At 33.1% G+C, this 22,665-nt stretch overlaps 1 protein-coding gene across 2 annotated transcripts in view; it reads right to left on the minus strand.

Moving 5' to 3' along the window:
* Nucleotides 1–12,508, minus strand: part of LOC125059686 (obscurin) — a 119,780-nt gene extending 107,272 nt beyond the window's left edge. Inside the window, exons 1-2 of one of the 2 annotated variants that reach the window (XM_047664230.1) lie at nucleotides 12,384–12,508; nucleotides 3,320–3,426 (exon numbers count right to left, since the gene is read on the minus strand). In XM_047664230.1, coding sequence (XP_047520186.1) covers nucleotides 3,320–3,325 — 6 coding nt within the window. In that variant the 5' untranslated portion in view covers nucleotides 3,326–3,426; nucleotides 12,384–12,508. Of the gene's footprint in view, nucleotides 1–3,319; nucleotides 3,427–5,700; nucleotides 5,806–12,383 lie in introns of those variants that run through there. The other variant, XM_047664229.1, reaches the window with a different exon arrangement.
* Between the last annotated feature and the right edge of the window lie 10,157 nt (nucleotides 12,509–22,665).

Raw genomic sequence — 22,665 nt, forward strand, 5'->3', positions numbered from 1 at the left:
CTTTTTTAAGTGCGGTGCTCCACATTAAAAGTGGTTTAACGGCGAGTGGTAATTACGTTCCTTTTCATCACAAACAGTAAAAAACGCACAAGTAAAGATTTTATTTTTTAAAAAAGGTTCACTAAACCTGGAATTACTAGGCAGTGATGCCAGCTAAGGAATAAAATAAAGTAATTAAAGTTAATTCGATATATTATTCGTGATATTGAAATATTTGTTATTTTTGTATTAGGTCTTGAGTAAGTAAATATTTAGATTTATCTTTTTGAAGGTAAAACAATTTTTTTATTGCCCTCAACTACGTCAAATTTGTCCCTTTTTCGGTGGAGAAATTTTTTAGTAGCAACACTTATGAAATGTCAGAATTCTACGGAACTAAAAATCAGAGTATAATAGCAGTAAGTATAAAATCAATGAAACTTGTAAATATAATTTTTAGAAAGAACAAAATAATTATATTACACAAAACATACAAAATTAAATGAAGCAGATTGATCTAGAATAATGCCTAACGCCATCTTGTGATACCGTATTGAACTCAAACAAAATGGTTCTGCTAAGCCTGACTGCGTAGTATTCTAATTTCAGTTATTTGGACGTTGAATCGATTCGTTACAAAACCTTGACAACAGATGGCGTTATAACAAAAATAGAAAAGTTCTAAACAGATGGCGCTACGAGAAAGCAAATCTATAAATAAATGCATATTTTGCTAAGAATGAACAGATTTAGATAATGATTTGGCAATCAAGATACATTGAACATATGAGAAATTATAAATGGAATAATATGACTAACGAAATCTTTATTTGTAGCAGTTTATTCTCACATATGAATGAAGAAGAAAAGACAGATATTCATAAAATCAAACTTCAATGTATAAAGCCAAAAGGAGTGTTGGGTTTGGCATGCGACTCTCTTCTCTGAAGTCGTGGGTTTGATCACGGCTGTGCACCAATGGACTTTCTATCTATGAGCGCATCTAACATTCGCTTGTACGGTGAAGAAATACATTGTGAGAATACCGGCATGTCTTAAATGCAATAGGCATGTGTCAGACTGAAGGTTGATCTCTGACTGACTGAAATACTTGTTGTTTATAATAATGTCGAAAAAAAAACGGACACAATCTGTGGCCAGGAGCTAATAAAGCGCTATTGAATTACTAATATAATGTCAAGTTTTAAAATATTATACACTAGAATTTGAAGTATAGAGGTTTTCTAATGTCACACAGACACACTAGAACGTGCTCAGTAATTTGTGATCGTTGGGATATCCTCAGTCTGGGCTATTAAATAAGGTATTCTTAATTTTTACGTTCAAGTCCAAGGTAAGAGCGTACCAAATCTTAAAAGGCTGGCAACGTACTTGCGAGCCTTCTGGCAATGTGAGTGTCAATGGGCGGCGGTCACCTAACATCAGGTTTTCTCCCTAAATAAAAAAATCATCTTCCATTCAACTCTAAGAAAAGCACAGAAATTCTAAACCACAGAAACATTTCGAAAAATTTTAATATTACAGTTTGTGGTATCGAATTTTTATAAATAAAGACACCTTAGAAGCTATAAAACTTAATCCAGACAATATATAAACCACATAAAAGAGATTCCTTAGTTCTCGCATCGTAAATCTTTAGGATCCGCTACAGTATTAAAGTCTTATTTCAGCCATCGTAAAAGAATATATTTTTATCATTTTCATACCTAAAATTAAGCCACCAATTAAACGTACATAATGATTACTTAAAATATACATTACGTAACATATTAGACCGTTGTTCCACAACTAAGCGTTTTTAATTCAGTTATTGCCGCGAACCAACACTTTGTGGAACCAGCTGAAGTATTCCGATTAAAATCTACTTAAGGACCTTCAAGAAAAGCGCGTACCGATTAAAAGGCCGGCAACGCACTTGTGAGCCTTCTGGCAATGTAAGTGTTTGTCTTGTCATACAAAAAAATCCCTATTTTAGTAACGTTTTAGACCAAAACGAGCGTCGCACAGACGATATCGCTAATATTAGTTTGAGTAAAAGTTGTATTATCCCCTAGACAGTAAACCAGACACTAACATTTCTTAGGTGTGTAAGAGCTGATTTACACAGGGTCAGTAACTGACTACAAATTCGAGGCAAGTCAGTGCTGACCCGAAAAAAACCCTGTGTAAACTGATTTGAAGTCAGTACAGTGGCTTGAAGTCAGCGCTGACTTGAATATTCGGACACGAATATTTTAAAGTCAGTTGGCGTCCCCCGCCACCCGCGCACCCCCGCGCCAGCCAAATAAACCCCGTGTAAACAGACAAGTCACTGCCGCTGCGTTGTTGAGTGACCACGTTTTTTTCGCTGGCGATAAAAATGAAGCTTAGCGAAGACGAAACCTTAAAATTGGTGCAATTATATGGCCAGTTTGTACTCCGCAGGATCTTGTCATCGCAATTGCTTCAGCAACAAAGCAGAGCCACCAGTTTCGTTTCTATCGTCAATCCATTTTTAGTTATCTCATTTTCTAGCATTTCTATTAACTCATTCAACAGCAAAATTGATAAATTTTTCAACAAATAATTAAATCGTCGGTTCAGTTGTTTTCGCGAATTCATTTTTCCCACTGACTTCACACACGTGTGCTCATCGTGAGAAACGCACCACTACTACTTACTTCATGTAAACAGTTAAAGTCAGTCGCGGCGCCGACATTGGCGCTGCGACTGACTTGTCTACTGACCCTGTGTAAATCAGCCTTAAGATACTAAATACTGACCGGTTTAAGAAATCGATCAATATGCTCCATTATGACAGCGCCAATAACGATAGCGATCCCTACTTTGGAGTTTTAGTATCCACAGGTTGCGACATCATCGGTACGGATATTGCGAAATTACGAAACGAAGAAATAATAGTTAAAAAAAAGTTTTTACGCACAACGGACCAATTAGGAGTCTAATTGCGGAAAAAGGAGTCCAACCACCCTAGTTAAAAAAACTTATTAATAAACTAATAGTTTAGTTTGATGTGCTTTAAAAGCGTGTTTTTTTTTAAACTATTATTTATTTTATATTTTTAGTTAAATATTTTTTTAATTTCTTTTCGTATTATTGAATTTTCATCGATCTTTGACAGGTGCGCAAAATTTGAATAAAATCTGTCCGTTTAAAGTGGGTCAAAATCGAGTCCGAAGGAGTCGGTTACATACATACATACATACATGCATACATACATACATACATACAGGTGAAGCTAATATAAAGCGTGTAAAAACATGCTATCGCTTGGAATCAGAGTACCCGTGAAGTCTTTAAAAACACATCTTGTACTCACTTCCATGATGAGTCGTAGAGTGTCTGCCCGGGCGATGCGTTCGCTGAGCCTCCGGGCTGCACGCACCAGCCGCGGTATGCTCTCCCGGCTTAACCACTCCCCGAATTCTGTGTACGGACACTACACTTCACTTTTGAGGTTTGGGTATTAAATTTGGGAGTATAAGCGAGTTAGAGATTAGGCTTGGATAAACTGGCTGTAAAAGGGTTAATGCAAGAGCTGAAGCAGCCTTTTTAGGAGAAAAGAAAGATATAAAAATAGTATATGTATTGACAGGTCTCACAGATTGTTGCTGTCATGTGATAGTAATTTTAGCTGTAGACCAATGACAACCAAGTGACGAGGTCGATTTTTGAGGTTTTAAACTGAACTCTTAGAAAATTTAATTGCGGTGACACTTGATTCCGATGGTATAACAGCATGTCTAGCCCATCATCGTCAAAGTTAAATTTAAATTAATGAGATGGAGAGATGAGACTAAAATGCACTGAACTATTTGAATGTTTGGTCAAAGATAGTAGTCGCTTGTTTGTGATTGGACTATATATATGTTGTTGACCATTCACAATCGTTAACTAAAATCAACCCAAATTTTGTTTATTAAAAAAAGTGTTATTTAAACTGAGTATTATTTATAAGTGATTTATTTTATTACTTAAGCTTTCAAAAAGTAAGAAGAAATAGAAAACCAAGAGCGCATGTTGATTCGTTAAACATCAAGGGCAAGGACACACTAAAATTAAAGTCATATTTTGCGTTGCAGTTAAGACAGTCGTGAAGAACGTCGTGAGCCATTAATTATACAAAACGACACAGTACAGACAAATGCGATATATTAGTTTTATGATCTATGCACAAGACATAGTTAGTAAATTCCATTTTCTAAATGTTTATTTTTTAAATTATAAGAAGATTTCATAATGAAATTTAAAACGATTTTTTAAAAATTTTTATTAGTTTAGACGTGCTAATTGTATACTGTTTTTAATGTTACAAAACTAAATTAAAGGATGCAAAAACAGCATAGCATGTAAAAGACTCAAATAGCAATGGGTCGGACACATAGTAAGAGAAGAAAGCAAAGACAGGTCACATGGCGAAATTTTGAGGAGCCTAAGACTAGTAAAAAATGTCTTAAGGCCGATTTACATTATCTTAGTGTTTAGGGGAGTGCTTTAGTACAACTTGAAAGGCAAGTTCTTTAGCGTAGCGTTTACTAAAGCAAGTAGCGTTTACATGTTTCAACTAAAGTACTATCCTAAAGCACTCCCCTAAACACTAAGATAATGTAAATCGGCCATTAGACTAAGTACAGTAAAAAGCTTATTTTATTCTCATTACGTTAGTGGGTTGAACAAAAAAATCTAAAAGGGAAAATTGTAAACATGCTGTTTTTACAGGAAAACTTAATTGGATTTTTATTTTTTATTAAGGATAATTGGAAAGTTCTGGGGCAGTGTAATAAGTTTTAACAGTATAGTGTCAGTATCTAACTACGTGAGTTTAGAATACAATTTAAATTAAGCTATTAGAGGTTTAAAATTAGTTCGATATTTTGTGTCAACTCTTTTTTATAAAGTTCCCCGAATCTTTAATTTAAAATTAAATCTAATAAAGCATTAGACATATTTATTACGGCCTATTGTTATTTAGTTTTAAGCTATAAAGCCATGACTAATAGCATTTGAAGTGTACATGATCTAATCAAGTCTAGTAATGAATTAAATATTTAAAAGTGGTTATTTTTATATCCGCCTAAAAGCTTTGAGTAACATCAAATTTATTAGCGATCGTGTGCGAGTGTATCGCTTTTAAATGTATCTAATATTAGTTAAATGCGTATTATGATATGACTAATCCATCTATATTTAAATGTTATTCGTACTTGTACAAAAGAATGTTATAAATAAATCATATTATTTCAGTTGTAAATTACTTTTGTTTAATAAAACAATCAGGTTCCCTTGTGTTTCATATGAAAAGTATGGTTGGTTTTACTTGTTGATTTTCATAAATACATTTTGACTCATTAAGTGATCTCGATTATAATGTACTTCGTACTATAACATTTTGTTTTTCTAGTTCTAATGTTCTTTTGAGTCTAAAATAAATATTGTTGATAAAATTAGTATTTGCAATAACTTTATATTATTACAATTATCATATATGCACATTATAGTATCTACTTATAATTCTTTTAATAATCTAAGCAAAAAGGATTTTAGCTTGTCCGTTTATTTTTGAAAACCTGTTTTGCTATAAACAATTAAATAATAGCATTAATATCCGATAAAAGCATAATCGTATTAATAACTACAAAGCTCTACATTATTCTATATTAAGCATCTACGAAGCAACATTTTTAATCAAATGTAACTGACCTATGGCGTCTTTGGTCATGATTTCTCGTGTTACGAATAAATGTTTCGGATCCATGTTGATTTCAATGTTCGATTTAGAGAATTTTGTACGAATCCAATTGTGTTCTGAGTATCACGAAAATTAATATGTGAATCTTATACGTCAAATATGGAATTTTTGGTTTCTATACCAACTACTGGCTGATATAAATAACATACAACTTTTGTCGATTTCGGTATGAGCGCGTAAACAAAACACTATCGTAGCAACATATTCTAAGTTTATGATTTAATAATTATATCTGAGTTTGTCGTTTCCAGGGTTCACAACGTTACAAGCCTGCTTTACTTAAAATCAATATCGTTTTTTAATTGAAATTTGATGCCCTAACAAAATACCCAAATAATGTGAAAGAACTAAACTAAATTTCGATACAGTTAACTCAATATCCATAGCGCTAATGTAGCAAAGAATAAAATGTGAGAACTCAATAGAAATCGCTGCTAGACGCAGCTTGGTATGACATTCGTATAATTTGTTTTGTATAATTATAGCGTACGGTACGTGCTACGTACATTTGACGGCTCATTGGTCTAGTGGTTAGTACCCCTGACTGCGAATCCATGGGTCCCGGGTTCGATCCCCGGCTGAGACAAACATCGATGTGATGAGCATTTGGTGGTGTGCTTAGGTCTTGGGTGTTTAAATATGTATTTATATGTCTATCTATCTATAATATGTATGTATATCCGTTGCCTAGTACCCATAACACAAGCTTCACCAGCTTAGCATGGGACTAAGTCAATTGGTGTGAATTGTCCAATCAAAAAAAAATAAAAAAAATAATAGAAATTTAAAAAATCTCGAGTAGTGCCGAATAGACGATTTTTTGTGTCCGTTCCATTACAGTTTACATGAGTACACAAAAAAAATACACCCACAACATATAAACACGCAAATTTATAACATTATTTATTCTTAGCAATTGTAGTGGGAGAGTCACATTCAGTTTGAACGTTTGAAGCTTTCTGTTACCGACACGTCAATAATTACGGTTCTCCAATTTTTTTTTGGCAGACCATTTGTCCACATAAAACATAAATGAGAGAGAGAGAGTGAGAAAGACAATTAGCTATACTATATGCTTTCTCTTCTCATAGGTCGGTGGTGGTGGCTGGCCAGCAACTGGAGCAGATTATCTACCTCCACCGCCATCTGTTGGGCTCTTATTGCGTAGTTTTAAGGATGAATTTTTTACTTGATCGATTAATTACGTTGGTCTCTTGTATACGTTTTATAACATAAAACTAAATTATTTCGTAAAACGTGTTAAACAGAGTTGCGATCTATTTTGAAATTTTATTACATGTTGATAGTTTTATATCAACCACATAATATTTATTATTTCCGTCAATGTTTTATTTGCGTTAATATCTCTGAAACGAGATTAATTAGAGAGTATTTGCAAAATAACTTACGCCATAATGAAAATAACATCTTTATATACATATAATTCTACTGTACATTGTATGTCACTGAACTCTTAAAAGGCTGGATCGATTTGAATGATTTTTGAAGTTATACTTCTTTAGGCGCGTTATGAAAGATTGATGAGAGTGAAATTTTACGATGCGCGCCCCGTGACTTTGTGTCATTAAGAGAATGAAGTTGCCCACGGAAGATGCTACGGCATTGGACATAATTTAAAAAGAACATTCGAATAATAATAGAATTTATGTTACACTTAATGTAAGAGAATAATAATAAATATTTATTTATTCAATTTTTCAAATGTAAACTGAACTTTATTGACTATAATGACTCCTTTTCTAGTCTTTGATTATTTAATTGTAATTAATTATTTGCATGCAATCAAAAACTATTTTTAATAATGAAAAAGTATAACTTCTTACGCGCGTACATAAGTACACGCACCTTTTTTTTTGTATGCGTTTGGGTGGCGCCCTGTATATAGTTAAGATTCACAAATCAGCAGATGACGCTGCTTTCATACTTTATTTAATATCATAATCGCTTGAAAAATTACGCAAACGTCTGTCGGGTCCGCTAGTTTATAATATACTATTGCTTGTTTGCAATTTAAAAAACAAAAATGTTGTCTGTTTTAAAACAAGAATACTGAACGCATTTGAATCTTAGTTCTACTCCAAAATTTGTGAGTTAAATAGACAATATGAGCTAGATGGCTAGCTATATGGAGTTAATAATTTAGAGTTTTGGATAATTATGCCACCCATACATTTTTAATATGGGGATTTTTAAAGTATAAGCTTATCGTTAACTCATCATATTTCTACAATGCAATAAATCGGTATGATTGTAAACAAATTCATTCATATAGTACAAACAAGATTCCTTAATGATCATTTTATTTCCTAATATTTTAAAGACTTCTGTATGTTATAACAATAACTTCAGAATTTACTATAACAACTACAAAGTTTTAACTTTCATTACCATAAAATTGTTCGAGAATTAAAGGTCAAATCATCGCAGATATCCGAAAATACAGGTTTGGCTCAAAGAACACATTTACGAAGGAATTATTTGTATTTACCTCAGAGATTGATTACGCGATAAACATTCAGAGTAACCTCTGCCAACTGACTCATGCCAAATGCCTTTAAATTATGGATATAATACGCCAAACAACTATTAAAAATTCATTTGGGTTGTTTGTCGAAAGTACAAATTTAATAAATTTTATTTTTATCTCTATTGATAAACTTCAAAATACATTTTTAATGCTTTACACTAGGTATCCCTTGAGAATGTAAGTGCGTGCTCCTATTTCACCATGCCTCCTGCTGATAGAGAACACATCTTTGTTTTTAATTTATTTTATTATTATTAATTACTTAAGGTGTCATGTGGAACATGGTGTAATGGTTGCAGCTCCTTACAAACGTTGTGTAAAATAAAAAACTTGGCGATTAAAGAGTGGCGGAGAGTTTATTGCCAGTTCTTCTTTTACGTTCTACGTCCTCGATTGAGAACGAGCAGTAAATGTAAAATTAGAAGAATTTCTTTTTTTTTTGACTTTCATAAGTGTACATTGTGTTACTTATATGAATGAAATATGTTAAATTTTGAATGACATAAAAGCAACTTTTTAAAAATAATGATTTGATCCATACTATTATTCAGTGTAAAACTTCTTATTACACAAAAACCCATTCTTGCCCTCAGGTTTTTGTCAAAAAGGGTACTCGTCTCTTGAACGTAGGTGTATTATAAATAAGAAATGTTCTCAAATAGATAAGCATAACAAAGAACTGATCTAGGCATTCAGAAAACCAAATCCAGAACCACATTTCATTCATCAGTCATCATAATCGTCATAGTGAAGTATTTCACGGTCACTAGAATAGGTGACGAAAGACACATCCAATGTGTTAACAGAACGAAAATAAATTTGTAAAGACTAGTGAAAGGGCATTCTAAAACCAATGGAGGATGCCACGAACCTATTTCTGTTTTTATAATAATTTTTATTTTATTATAAATGTTACGATTTCGGTTTTGTTTAGACACGGAAGTTCCATTGCACATTAACACTGCATAATATGTATGCATGCTACATTCACAATGTTCGTTCCCATACTCCTCCGAAACGGTTCGACCGATTCTTATGATTTTTTTATGCATATTCAGTGAGTCTGAGAATCGGCTACTATCTATCTTTCAAACCCTTACACTATATTTTCACCCCTATATTTAATTTAATAATTTAAAACAATGTTTCTTAGTAATAATATACATGGCAAAACAAACGTTTGTCGGGTCAGCTAGCACGATTATAAAATTCGAGAAAAACTTAAGTATTATCAAGAAGTTACGACAAACAAAGACAGCCTTCAATATGAGAAATGAAATTACTATTTTTATCTAACTTTATACTATATGTCGGAGCAATATATAATATATGCAGCTCACTGTAGCCTTTGCTCCGATATATATAATTATATTTTTTAAGCTCATCAATGACTTACGTGATAATAAATAGTGAAGCTAATTTACCATTTTATCGAGTCCGTTATTATATATATCTATGCGCGAGACGGTTACCATAAAAAATATAAAAAGGTAATCTTCAAGGTCACTTTAGGAATCATCTGTAACGGATTCCGAATTATTTTAGCGGCGGAACTGCGCAACGACATCCTGTTTATGAATACTCTATATCTGCCAATACGTTTATAATTACATTAGTTATATTTAGCAGTATATTTAGTTTTATTATAAGGGTTTATTAAAAGTTATATATTCCGTATATAAATAATAATGTTTTTACGCATCTTTCCAGGATGAAATAGAACGAGATCAGAACTCTAAAATCGTGAGGTTATTTTTGTAAATTGCGAATAAATGATTATTTATTATTATAGCCACTTATCCTAAGTAGATAAAATTTCGTAATTAAACCAAATTTTCAACAAAAATACTTATTTAATTGCTTAATCTCAAAATAAAATGTTAATTGTTTTTGCCAACAAAACCGAAAACGATTGTCCGTAGGACGGAAAACTCATTTGCAAGAATTTACTAATTATAACTTCGCTTATAATATATAATTACTAGCGGACCCGACACACGTTGTCCTGCACGATATTTCAAGCGATTAGGATATTAAACAAGTATGAAAGTACCGACTGCAGCGCCATCTGCTGGGCAGATTAGTGAATTTGACAATATTTGCAGCACGCATTCTGTCAATGTTATGTCAAACGCCATAAGGTTACATCAAAAAAGTTAGAATTGTATGGTGGTTAAGTTTTCTAAAATTTCTAATTTTCCGCGCAATTTTCTTAATTTTTTCTTTGACGAGAACCTTCTCCTGACAATAACAAACACAACAAAAAAGAAATAGCGAAATCGGTCCAGCCGTTCACGCGTGATGCCGTGAAAGGAAAATAGGGATTCATTTTTATATACATAGATAGATATATAACACCAGAGTCGTTTTGACATTCATTAAATTTTGGAATTCGTCCATATAAATAGCATCTACAGGTGCCCTGCAGAATCCAATCACCAATAACCGTCAATCGACAGCTGAAGTCAAAGAAAATGTCATCTTGGCGTCGCGTACAAATTAGCTATGTGATTCACAGCGATAAAGATCAACTATCTATTAATCGTTCAACATGGTCATTACTCCAATCTGTTTAAACGTACCTAACTTTGTATTTAATTGGGGATAGACAATTACCAAAAATATTCTGCAATTGAACGTTCAAAAAGTTAAGGGTGAAAACCAATTTTTTTATTCAATTTAAAATGTTAATATTGAAATGTTTCGGTATTTAATTAATTTAGTATAAGGCACTTTATACTTCTAAATGCAGAACGCTTGAATGGATTTATAAATAGCACACAAAACATCAGTATATTGTAAATTTTGCTTGCACAAATAGACAACGTAAATAGACTTCAAATACTTTAAAATCAAACGAAAAACAATAAGACCTTTGTAAACAGAAACGTACGTATGTTTCACGTAACAGCAAACAAATTGTAACCACCGAAAATACTAGATATTTTTTCAGAAATGTCAACGCAAGACTTATAAACTTTCGACCTTAGACCTAACTAATTAGGGCCTAAATTCCTTCAAAGTTCACAGAGGAGAGTAAAAGACAGTGATTGCGTACATCGTTACTCTTATCACATGGTGATAGATGTTATTTTTGAATGACGGAAGAGAGATAGTTTGCACATAGCGGAGCAGCTAGACCGTTCTAAATTCGTCTACATCTTTGGCACGGCACTGGGGCAAGGACGCCTTGCGCCCATGCAGATTGATTGACCGATTAATCTTGGATAATAAGACGACGAGGTCCAGTACAAATCACACCTGATCTCCGCAGGCCTAACCTCACAAAAACTTGAAACCCAGACTACTATCGCCGACATCAATAGCTTGGCTTAAATATAGCGAGAATGTTTTAGCATCTCCTACACTCGTTGGATTTTTCGTCATCCAATTGGCTTCGTCGGAAAATGCCTATACTTCTTTCATTATATTGAAAAAAATAGCATTACGTGAGGCAATGGAACAAATATATCTAATAAGCTGCTTCCACATAAATAATTTGTCAAACTGAACTTTTCTGTTCTACAAATTCTCGTAGAATAGCAAAGATCGAAATTTATATCGTGAGATCTTGAAACAAAACAAGATGTATATATTAAGGACGTATATAACTCAACTGTGTTAATCTTAAGATTTTGCTAAGTCAATATACTGATAATGTTGGTAAACTAATAAAATCCCCCAGCAACACAACACTAAATATAAATTCTATAATCGTTAATGTCGACATTAATCTTGTATAAAGACACGACGACAGACTCAGATACAATTATAGAGACGGTTAATCTACCCGTTAATAGAAACTTGGTTTGTGTACTTTCTATTTGCGTAATATTAAAGCTGGCTATTTCTAAACCATATAATAATGTAAAAGCGATAATTTTACTGTCTATTAACAACATATGTTTGCGAAACAGTATGCGATTTTCAATTGTGTTGTGTCAAAAGTTTTGTATTTATAGGCCGACCGAGGTGTATTAAAAAAAAATAACTTGAATATACACGTGTAGACTGTAGTGTAACTTCACTGTCACTCGCGTGTAAACACTGTCACGTGTAGGGAGGGGGTTACAAGGGTTTTATTACGTGTACAAGCCGCGGGCGCGCGTCCGTCGCTCTCGGTCACACCACTATAACTGTCCTACTACATACGGATTGATGTGTGATTGATTCGTCCAAATAAAGTATTATATTATTAAAATTTAATTTAATTTATAAATCTTTTCAATTTCTGATTATATTTAGCGTGCGTTTGGTATTCATTTAGAAGCAAAAATGCGTGTCTAGTCTACTAGTGGTCGTTGCGTTTTTATATTCTTTGTGTAAAATTTCACGTTCATTTGTAAGCAAAAAAACTCTTTAAAAAGGCGTACCAAGTATAAATATCAGTATTGAAATAAGCAAAATCAAAACCAATTATTGCCTGGACGACAATTATACATTACCACGGTAAAGCTACGAAATTTCTAATGTATACAATTTATTATCAAACAATAATTTACACCAGCCCAGTTTATTTATTTTTCTTCATCCGTTTCCCGCTTTGCGGAATTTTATATTTATTTTACCGTTTGAAAAATTACTTTAAAAGCGTTTTCATATTAAGTTTAAATATTACGTCACCATCGATATGTTTTTTTATTTAACTTGGTATTTATAACTTAAATATTACAGTCAAAATCTAACCTGACGAACAAAAAGTACCAGGATGGCATAACTAAGTGAAGACTTGAGAAGGAGATTTGATGTTTCCTTCGTCACATAACTAAAAATGATCTCATTCTCAATTAAGGCTTAACAAAATGGGACCAATAAGAGCATAGTACCTATGTGTAGTCATAGTAAGCTATGATTAGTGTGTCATAGCTTACTGGATCTATTCCAAATAGGGTGATACATCGACATTAGTTTTATCATCCTATAAATAGACACAAAGACATACATACATTAAATATTTATTTTTCATTAAATTATTTATTTATTTATTTAATTTAACTACACGTCAAATTGTTAACTTTTCCTTTGAGCTATTCGGTTAAAAATAAAAACAAGGAGAAATCAATGGATCTATAAAAAAGTACCAGGGTATCATAACTCACTGGATCTACTTGGAAGAGCGTGTCCGTTCGACACAGGCCCGTATGACGGCCAGCCCGTCGACCCTTACAGCTAATCGGCCGCACACATAGGCCTCGTCCGGAGTCCGGATAGGCAGCACCTCAGTGTAAGTGTTGCCATTTGAAGATAATGCATCGCCGAGATACAGGTAGGCGTAGCTAAAAGACAACAGGTAAAGTTTAGTTAAATATAACGATACAATTCATAATTTACCGATATTTTAATAGAAAGTTGCAGAAATTTTTGTATTTTTGAAGTTATACTTCTTTAGGCGCGTTATGAAAAACTGATGAGAGTGAAATTTTACGATGCGCGCGCGCCGTGTCACAAAATTAACAGAATGAAGTTGCCCACGGAAGATGCTAGGGCATTGGACATAATTTAAAAACAACATTCGAATAATAATAGAATTTATGTTACACTTAATGTAAGAAAATAATAATAAATATTTATTTATTTAATTTTTAAAATGTAAACTGAACTTTATTGACTATAATGACTCCTTTTCCAGTCTTTGATTATTTAATTGTAATTAATTATTTGCTTGCAATCAAAAACTATTTTTAATAATGCCAAAGAATAACTTCTTACACGCGTATATAAGTACACGTACCCTTTTTTTTCTTATTTCATTAAACAAATTCGAAGAAAAATATCATAATAAAATCTACGGCTACACGAGACATTAAATAAATAACAGGTAAACGTGAATGAAGGCCAAACAAATTGTTAATTATTTTATGATCACATTAATTAAAATCAATTAAAAATACCCGATATCCTCACAGCTCTCCAATCCGAGTGGGTCTTCAGGTGGTTCGCTGATGATGGAAAAGATAATACAATCCTTTGGGTCAGGAGACGTGGTGTTATCCTGGCGTTGATGTGCCATTTGCCCCACTACCACCACGTCGCTTTCGTTTATTGCAAAGGCTAAAATTTAATATGGTTATAAATGATTTCTTTTTTTCTAAAATCTTTAGTTGCAGTTCAATGCGTACTGTGTGTCCTTTATTTTTTTATTAATTGTTGTTTAAGAAATAAATGAAAACTCAGTAGAATAATATGAGATGTACAAATTTGCAAATGATCGTAGCAAAGCGCTACGGCGTAGACTCAAGTAAAAGGATACATAGTAGCTTCTACTGCTATACTACTTATATAGTTCTAATATTATTTGTAGGATTTATTATCCTATTAAATGATAATGATAAGGTTTTTTACATATTTTTTCGTAATACTTTATCCAAATTAATACAACGAACAACGGGCGAAAACCTTAAATAATTAGGTATTCAAGTGCCTCATAGGCTAGCGGTCTTATAAGCTATTTGCTAGGCGACGGATATCGGGTTCGATTCCCGATCAGAGCGCAAGTTTATTTCTATACAGTTAAATTTCTCTGCCTTTAGTAGGGTGGTACGGTACCGGGCGAGTGCTTAAACCGCACATGGCGGTCATGGTGGAATTTCCAAGGCATGCAGAACGCATCAAACCTTGGAAAAGAGACTATAAAGTTTAGGACACGTTTTGTACACCCTGGGCCGAGGGTGGAAGAGGGGTCTAGTAATTCAACATCCTTTTTACGGGCCTCGCTTAACGGTCATATTCATGCTACCCTAGTATAATGAAATGCAAGTTATGCAAAGTTTGTACGTACAAGTAATAAACATATAGGTCGGTTATCGAAAGCTGGCGCGTTCACAGTACTCACACTAATGCAATTTCACTATACAGTATGTTTAAAAATCTTACTTTTTTGCCAAGCTATATATTTTAGTCTACTCTGGTTTTAGTAAGGTTGGGTGGGTTGTAAATAAATAAAAATGTGTCAAATACATATAAATATTATGTGCATAAGAGGGTGGATTCAAAAGTTCTAAGCCTGACCAAGAACGTATAAGAGTAGTTTGTGTAAATAATTTTTCATTTTTCGACATAAGCTCCAACTAGTTCAACACACTTCACTTTTACTTCACTAACTATTCTTTCAATACTCCTCTTAGAAACCCCAGTCGCATCTGATGTCAAATTAAATATAACATTTTTTCATTAAACTGTTTTTATTAAGATGCTTAAAATAATTAAAAACATTGTGCACCATTTCACGAGACTACCCTGGTGATGTTTTAAAAAAAAGATCAACATGTACAGTAAAGATCAACATAAACAGTAGCAAAAGAAAAACAATAACTGTCTCTTTTATACTCATAAGCTTGACTGAGCGCGAGAGAGACGGACAGTCATTTCATGATGTATTTGTGATTGTATTTCAGTTTGACATCACGTCTCGCGCTTATTCACAGACACTACACAAGCACAAAGTGTAAATGTGTTGAAGCCGCCAGCTTTAGATAACATACCTATACAAACGTACATAATTAACAATATATGGCTACTTTACAGAAATCATCTGAAACAAATACTTTTGACATTCAGCTTAATAAACTTACATTTCCTAAAATTAAAATGGCATTTATCCATAAAATTCCTCGGCTTTGGCAAACTACTAGGCGTTTCCATATCAGCACCGGCTTTGCCCAGAAATGCGAAAGAAACATATATACGCTTTACAATTGGATCGTTCATCGCTCGACACTCTTCGTTTAACGCTAGCCAAAGAATCGTTATATCCAAGGTGTTATTATCATCTGATAGTTTTCCCTAGTAAATAAAGAAATAGGTTTAAAAAAAAACTCCAGTTATTTAATAAAGACATTTGTTTTGTGGTAGAACTTCAGCTTCAGACACCAATGTTAAACCCTTTAGTGGCTGTTACTTATTCATAATGTTTTTTCTTTATTATTTATTAAAACTATATAACAAATAATTAGGGACGCAAAAACAGTATAGTAAGAAAATATTTCATTACATTATAGTTTATTTATGGTGGATAAAAAAGAGAGAGAATGAAAGTAAAATAAATGCCGTGGAATGAGAGCGTTAAGTAATTTTAATAAATATCGCGATCCAATATCACGATACGAGGATGTAAGTGCGTGCTCCTATTTCACCATGCCTCCGGCTGATAGAGGACAAATCTTTGTTTTTAATTTATTTTATTATTATTAATTACTTAAGATGTCATGTGAAACATGGTGTAATTGTTGCAGCTCCTTAAAAACATTAAACTTGGCGATTAAAAAGAGGGGCGGATAGTTTATTGCCAGTTTTCTCTTTCGTTCTACGCCCTTGATTTGAGAACTGGCATTAAATGTAAAATTAGAAGCATTTCATATATATTTCATTTTTGACGTTCATAAGTTTATTATTTCTTTACACTTGGTTGAATTATAATATAAAAAATTTAATAATTACATGTAAAGGAAAGGCAACTGGCGGCCTTATCGCGTTCGAGCGATCTCTTCCAGGCAACCACCTACCTATCAGGTAGTTTACCTATATGAATAAATGATTTTGAATTTTGAGAATAAAAACCGTGGAATGAGAGCGTGGTAATCATTGATATACAAAAAACCCAAGATGCACAGTCTCGAATAAAAGTAACGCTCGAAAGTGTCCCGAAACACTATTTCTGTCCATAACAGTATATGTTACAAGCAAGTGCTTTACAGCGTGCGTGGTCACGGTTACTGAAGACAAAGGTGTTGGATGTTAAATAGTTGTAAATTATAATAATACATAACTTTAATCCGGTTAAAAAGTTTTTTCTTTAAATTAAAAAAAAATGTTAAATTGGCTACCTCCTGACCCACACTTTATATAGCGTAAATATATTTGTCAAAAACTACACACAAAAAAGTTCAAGAGTACATAAATTTATTTATAAAAAAAACACAAATAAATAACATCGACTCCACTTATAGACGCGAGACTATTTGAAATGAGCGCACAATTTCGAATGTTGCGCTCATTTTTTGAGGACGTTTTTTTGACGTTGAGTGTGCATCTTGGGTTTTTTGTATATCAATGGTGGTAATAGTGAGATTGTAAAGTGTCAGACGGTCAATAAATATCGCGATCCAATATCTATAATGAATATAATAATAATATATATTGTATCAACTGGTCCTACTACACTTACAATAGATATTAACTTCAATATCACCAGTAGTCAGAAGATCATTCTTCGGAATAGACGTGTTCCGTAATAATGGACGATAAAAGAAAGGCAAAGCAAGATGTAGCGAGAGTAAGCGTGAAGATATAAATAAATAAAACAATTATGATGCAATTTTAAAAGGTTTAAAATTTTTTAAAGGAATGGATCATATGGAATAAACATATTAAGACGAAGTTTGATGCTTTTACTCACAATTAGCTGTGAAGTCGGCAAAGATGTTGGTCTTCGTGGTACTTTTTGCAGAATAGTCACCGACTTCTTGTGAAGTCCGTCCGCATGTTTCAAAGCACCTTAATTAATAATTAAAGTAATTCGAATTGAGCAAATTCAAATTAAATTCAAACAAGTTAATTCTTACTCGATCTCCGCCATTTCTTGGAGTTCATTATGTCGTAAATATTTTCTGAATCGTATGAATATTTCTGAAAAAAAAACTTAACTAATTAAATAAATAAATCAGTGGCGATAAAACATTCTTAGGCCTCAGATTTCTGAACCTGTTTATAGATCATTTTTAAATCTAATAGGCAAATAGGTGGCCTCCTGTGCCTGACACACGCCGTCGACTGTTTGAGTATAAGGCAAGTCGATTTCCTCACGATATTCTCCTTCACCGTTTGAGTGAATGTTAAATTCGCGCATAGAAAGTCCATCGGTGCACAGCCGAGGATCGAACCTACGACCTCAGAGATGTGGGCGGAAGCCAGCATAATGGCCTACTGTCTTCAAGCCTTGCTCCAATTTCATACAACTTTATTAATTACAATGAATAATATTTTCTCTATTGGTTAATTTTTCTTTAATTTTCCCAGGGCTAAATATCTACGTGGTTTTATTTGGTGCTTTAAGTTAAGTCAATTAAGTAGTTCAATTAAAAAATTAGATGAAATTTATCAATTTTATACATATCATTAATTATAGAATTTTTTTGGAGTGAAAACTTCTTACTACACTAAATTAAAAGTTTACTTAGTCCCAAGTGAAACCTGGCAAGTTTTAGCGATTTTATTAAATTTAAAGATATTTTGTATATAAAATGCATAATTTTTAAAACATAGATCCTTTTTTGAAACAATTCACGACATTGGAAGTGTGGATAATAAAAATCGTAACATACCGATTCAATTAGTTCTGTTTTACTCGTTCTACGCAGGTTGAGGTCCTGATCCAGGTGAAAATCCGAGTGATCATCATCAACTATCCTCTCCATGGATGACGGGTGATGATGAAAACTTGCGATCGTCTGAAGAGGTTATGATTTTTAACATTTCGATAGAACGATGATATGAAATTTAGTAAGAAAAAATAACATTCGGCGGATGATTCTCACCAATATATCAAAAGGGTTGTATTTGTTTGAAAAATGATTATTGGCATTTATTAACTACGCCCTAACCCATTGAAGTATTTCTGAACTAATGTTGTAATCTATTCCTTCAATAAAAGAGCGTACCGATTATTAAAGCGCCGGCAACGCACTCGCGATTTCTCTGGCATTATAGTGTCCATGGGCGGCGGCATCACTTAACATCAGATGAGACTCCTACCCATAAGAGTAATTTAATTTTATGACTATGTTATTTATTACTAAGATAATAAATGTATTTTTACCTGTGAGATGACGTCATTGATGACTCCCATCATGCTGGGTGGTACCCGCAGCATACACCACACATCTAACACCCCCAACTCCTCGTTCATTGTAAAGCTATTCATCGATGTCTCCTTACTCTTAATACCAGTACTGGAAATCTACATTCAGTATCTTATAAATACCAGATGTATTACTATCTACTTTTTTACTTTATTTTTAATCGACTATACTCTGATTAAAAATTCCGTAGAATTCTGACGGCTATCATTTTTTTACATTCCGATTACAAACCTTTTTGGCCAGGCACATTTTTCAATTTCAATATGAGTCAACATTTAACTCTAAACAAACATTTTATTTGTTAGTGAATGTATCTATTTTATTGTGTGGTGCTCAACATTAAAAGTGGTTTTACGGCGACTGATAATTACGTCCCTTGTCACAAACAGTAAAAAACGCACGAGTAAAGATAACATTTTTTTTTTTAAAGGTTTACTAAACCTGGAATTTTTAGGTAGTGATGCCAGCTATTTGTTATTTTTGTATTAGGTCACTTGAGTAAGTTAATATTAAGATTTACCTTTTTGTAGGTAAAACATAAAAAATACGTAGCATTTTATTTTATTGCCCTAAAATGAGTCAAATTTGTCCTCTTTTCGGTGGAGAACTTTTTTAGTAGCAACATTTATGAAATGTCAGAATTCTACGGAATTAAAAATCAGAGTAAAAATAAAACGCGTTATCATTCTGACAAGTGTCTGGCGTGTGGGAAATTTCGGAACTGCACTTTTTTGTCTACAAATTTCACGGAAACTTATTCATATCGTGACGATACCTACTTTTTAGTTGAGGTATATTTCAACTTTCAGATCAAATTTCATCAAATAGGTTCAGTCATTTTTGATATGGATATCCACACGTTTTTTGATGTATAAGGAAACCTATGTTACCAATAAGCCGTATTTGAAAACTATTTTATTTTTTAAATTACATTTACTGTATTAAAAATTAAACTGTTAAGGAATAAGGAAAAAAAAGAAATACCAGGGCCAAAGACATATCGACTCTTCTATTCGTGTGCAACAACGCGTCACGCAATGGCAGAAGGCAGCTCGCGAAAGGCTTCTCTTGGTTGTCTATCTCACACACAATAATTGGCATCTCATCCTAGCAAAAAAACTATTTACTAAGAAACTTTTCATTAGGCGCCGTTTTACCGACTCAACTCTAAAACGCGCTCGAACTGCGACGTACTCGTACGTTCGTACGCTGTACGTTGTACGTCATGAAACGTATTCAAAACTTAAAGATGCGCACAAGGCTCAACTGCTTGCCTAAATTAACGTCTGATTCATGCAGAAACGCAAATTCTCAGAGATTCATCAATCTATAGAAATAACCAAGATTATTATATCATAGCAGTGATGGTCTAGAGGCTGCAACGTGCGACGTTCGTGCATGTTTGTACGACGAACGCAAACATCGGTACGTCGCAAATGTAAAAATCGATGGCATGTGTCAGACAGAAGGCTGATCTACTTGTCTATGAAATAAAAATGATCAAAGATGATGCAATCTGAGCCCAATAACCATTAGGGATGTAGCACTGGATTATGATTATAGTGGGCACAAGAAAACTTTTCAAAAATATTATACATCCCGGTTCTGATTTAAGGAAACTATTAATTTGCGTTTTCATAGGTACAACGCGATCTTGCTGTTTTAGTTAACTCACAGTAGTGAGTTTTATGTTGTATTTAATATATCAATCTGTATTTAACAAATGATGAAACTGTCGCCAGTTATTATTCTAAATTTTTTGTTATTTATCTTTTGTGATAAAACAATGACAAATGATAAATGATTATTATCATACATATATTAAGCAGCATCAGGAAAACATAACATAATATTTAATATACTATATGACAAGGAAAGGTAGGAAAACTTACATGTTTGAGATAATCTAGAAAGTTCTGAGATAGCCGTGTGTCATACTCCAGTGAGAAGTCAAAATGCATCACTCGTCCTGCGAGCTGATGGGTCATACTCGGTGGCTGATCGTAGAATCGCCAAGTTAACGCTAATGCTTTGCCACGGGAGCTTATCACTGCCTAATTGATATAGAAATATATTATTCAGTATTGCTTACAGTATAATAAAGCGTACTACTAACATACTATAAGCGTACATTATATATAGGACAAAACATTAAAAAAGGGTTATACATCACTACTCACAATCGTTTATTAATAGTTAACGGTTACTTAAGCAATTTAGAGATTGCAAATAAAGACTGGGTGTTCTACAAATTTGCAAAAATGATGGAATCTTCGAAGCTTTTGTAGTTACAAAAAAAAAACTAAAAAAATATTATTCTTCGATTCATAAGCGATATCTACACAAATACACCAAAGTGGAATATTATATTATTGTAAATAACCAACTCAAAAACTCCTGGACCAATTTCAAATATTACCATTAGAATAGTACAATAACCCGGAGGAACATAGGCTACATTCATTTTCAAATAATTAAAAAAAATGGTACGTGTACTTATGTACGCGCGTAAGAAGTTATACTTCTTTGACTTTCTTTATTTTTTTAAAATATTAAATAATTCATAATAAATATTTAACGTTAATAATTTAATAATATAGAGTAGGTATATTATTCAATTATTAATTAATATTAATAATAATTATTATTATTTATTATTTAATTATATTATTCATTCAATTTAATAACTAGGTATGTTTCATAACCTTTTAACTAAGTAACAATAGGTCTTTGTGAAAAAGCATTGCTAAATTTCTTTGAAAAAATAATTAAAACTCCTATATTTGTTTAAAAGGTCATTATGGTCATTCAAAATTCTTGGCATGCTGCTAACTTCACGCATATTCTATTTCTTTTTACTTGTAGATTGTCTTATTCCCATCTCGCTCGCGCACGCTCGGCGCCCGGCTGATTTAAAATGAATTCGTTAGTGGGCAACTTCATACTGATAATTTTGTGTAACGGTGCGCGGGCATCGTAAAATTTCACTCTCATCAATTTTTCATGCGCCTAAAGAAGTATAACTTCAAAAAACAGGTTCTGATAACGGGATAATTTTAGGGATTTGAAATATTCTGGTAAATTCGAATCTTGGAAATTGGTTATTTTTCTTACAAGACAAACAAAAAAATAAAATAAACCTGATCAGACAAGATAACAGTCCCAACGTGTAGAGTGAACACGCATTTAGCAGATATACCTCCAACGCGCTCGTTCGCGTCGCATTTACGAAGGATCAGCCCACTTTTCCGAGTCAACATTTCGCTACCACGAATATCAAAGCCAGTTTGGTTGCCATTGCGATTATCCAGGCCTTGAGTATTCGACCCAAAGTCGCGAGTATCAAAGTTGAGATTCTCTTTTTGATTGATTCGATTATTAGGGCTGGAATTCGGACAATTTTGATCAGGTTTCGGGTTGTCAATTGACTCGGTCATACAAGTTGCGTCTTGCGGTGTTTTCGAGGACTGTTTAATGAACATTTAATTAGTAATAAACTAATACTGGCGACT

Source organism: Pieris napi, chromosome 20 (assembly GCF_905475465.1).
Source record: "Pieris napi chromosome 20, ilPieNapi1.2, whole genome shotgun sequence".
NCBI lineage: Eukaryota > Metazoa > Arthropoda > Insecta > Lepidoptera > Pieridae > Pieris > Pieris napi.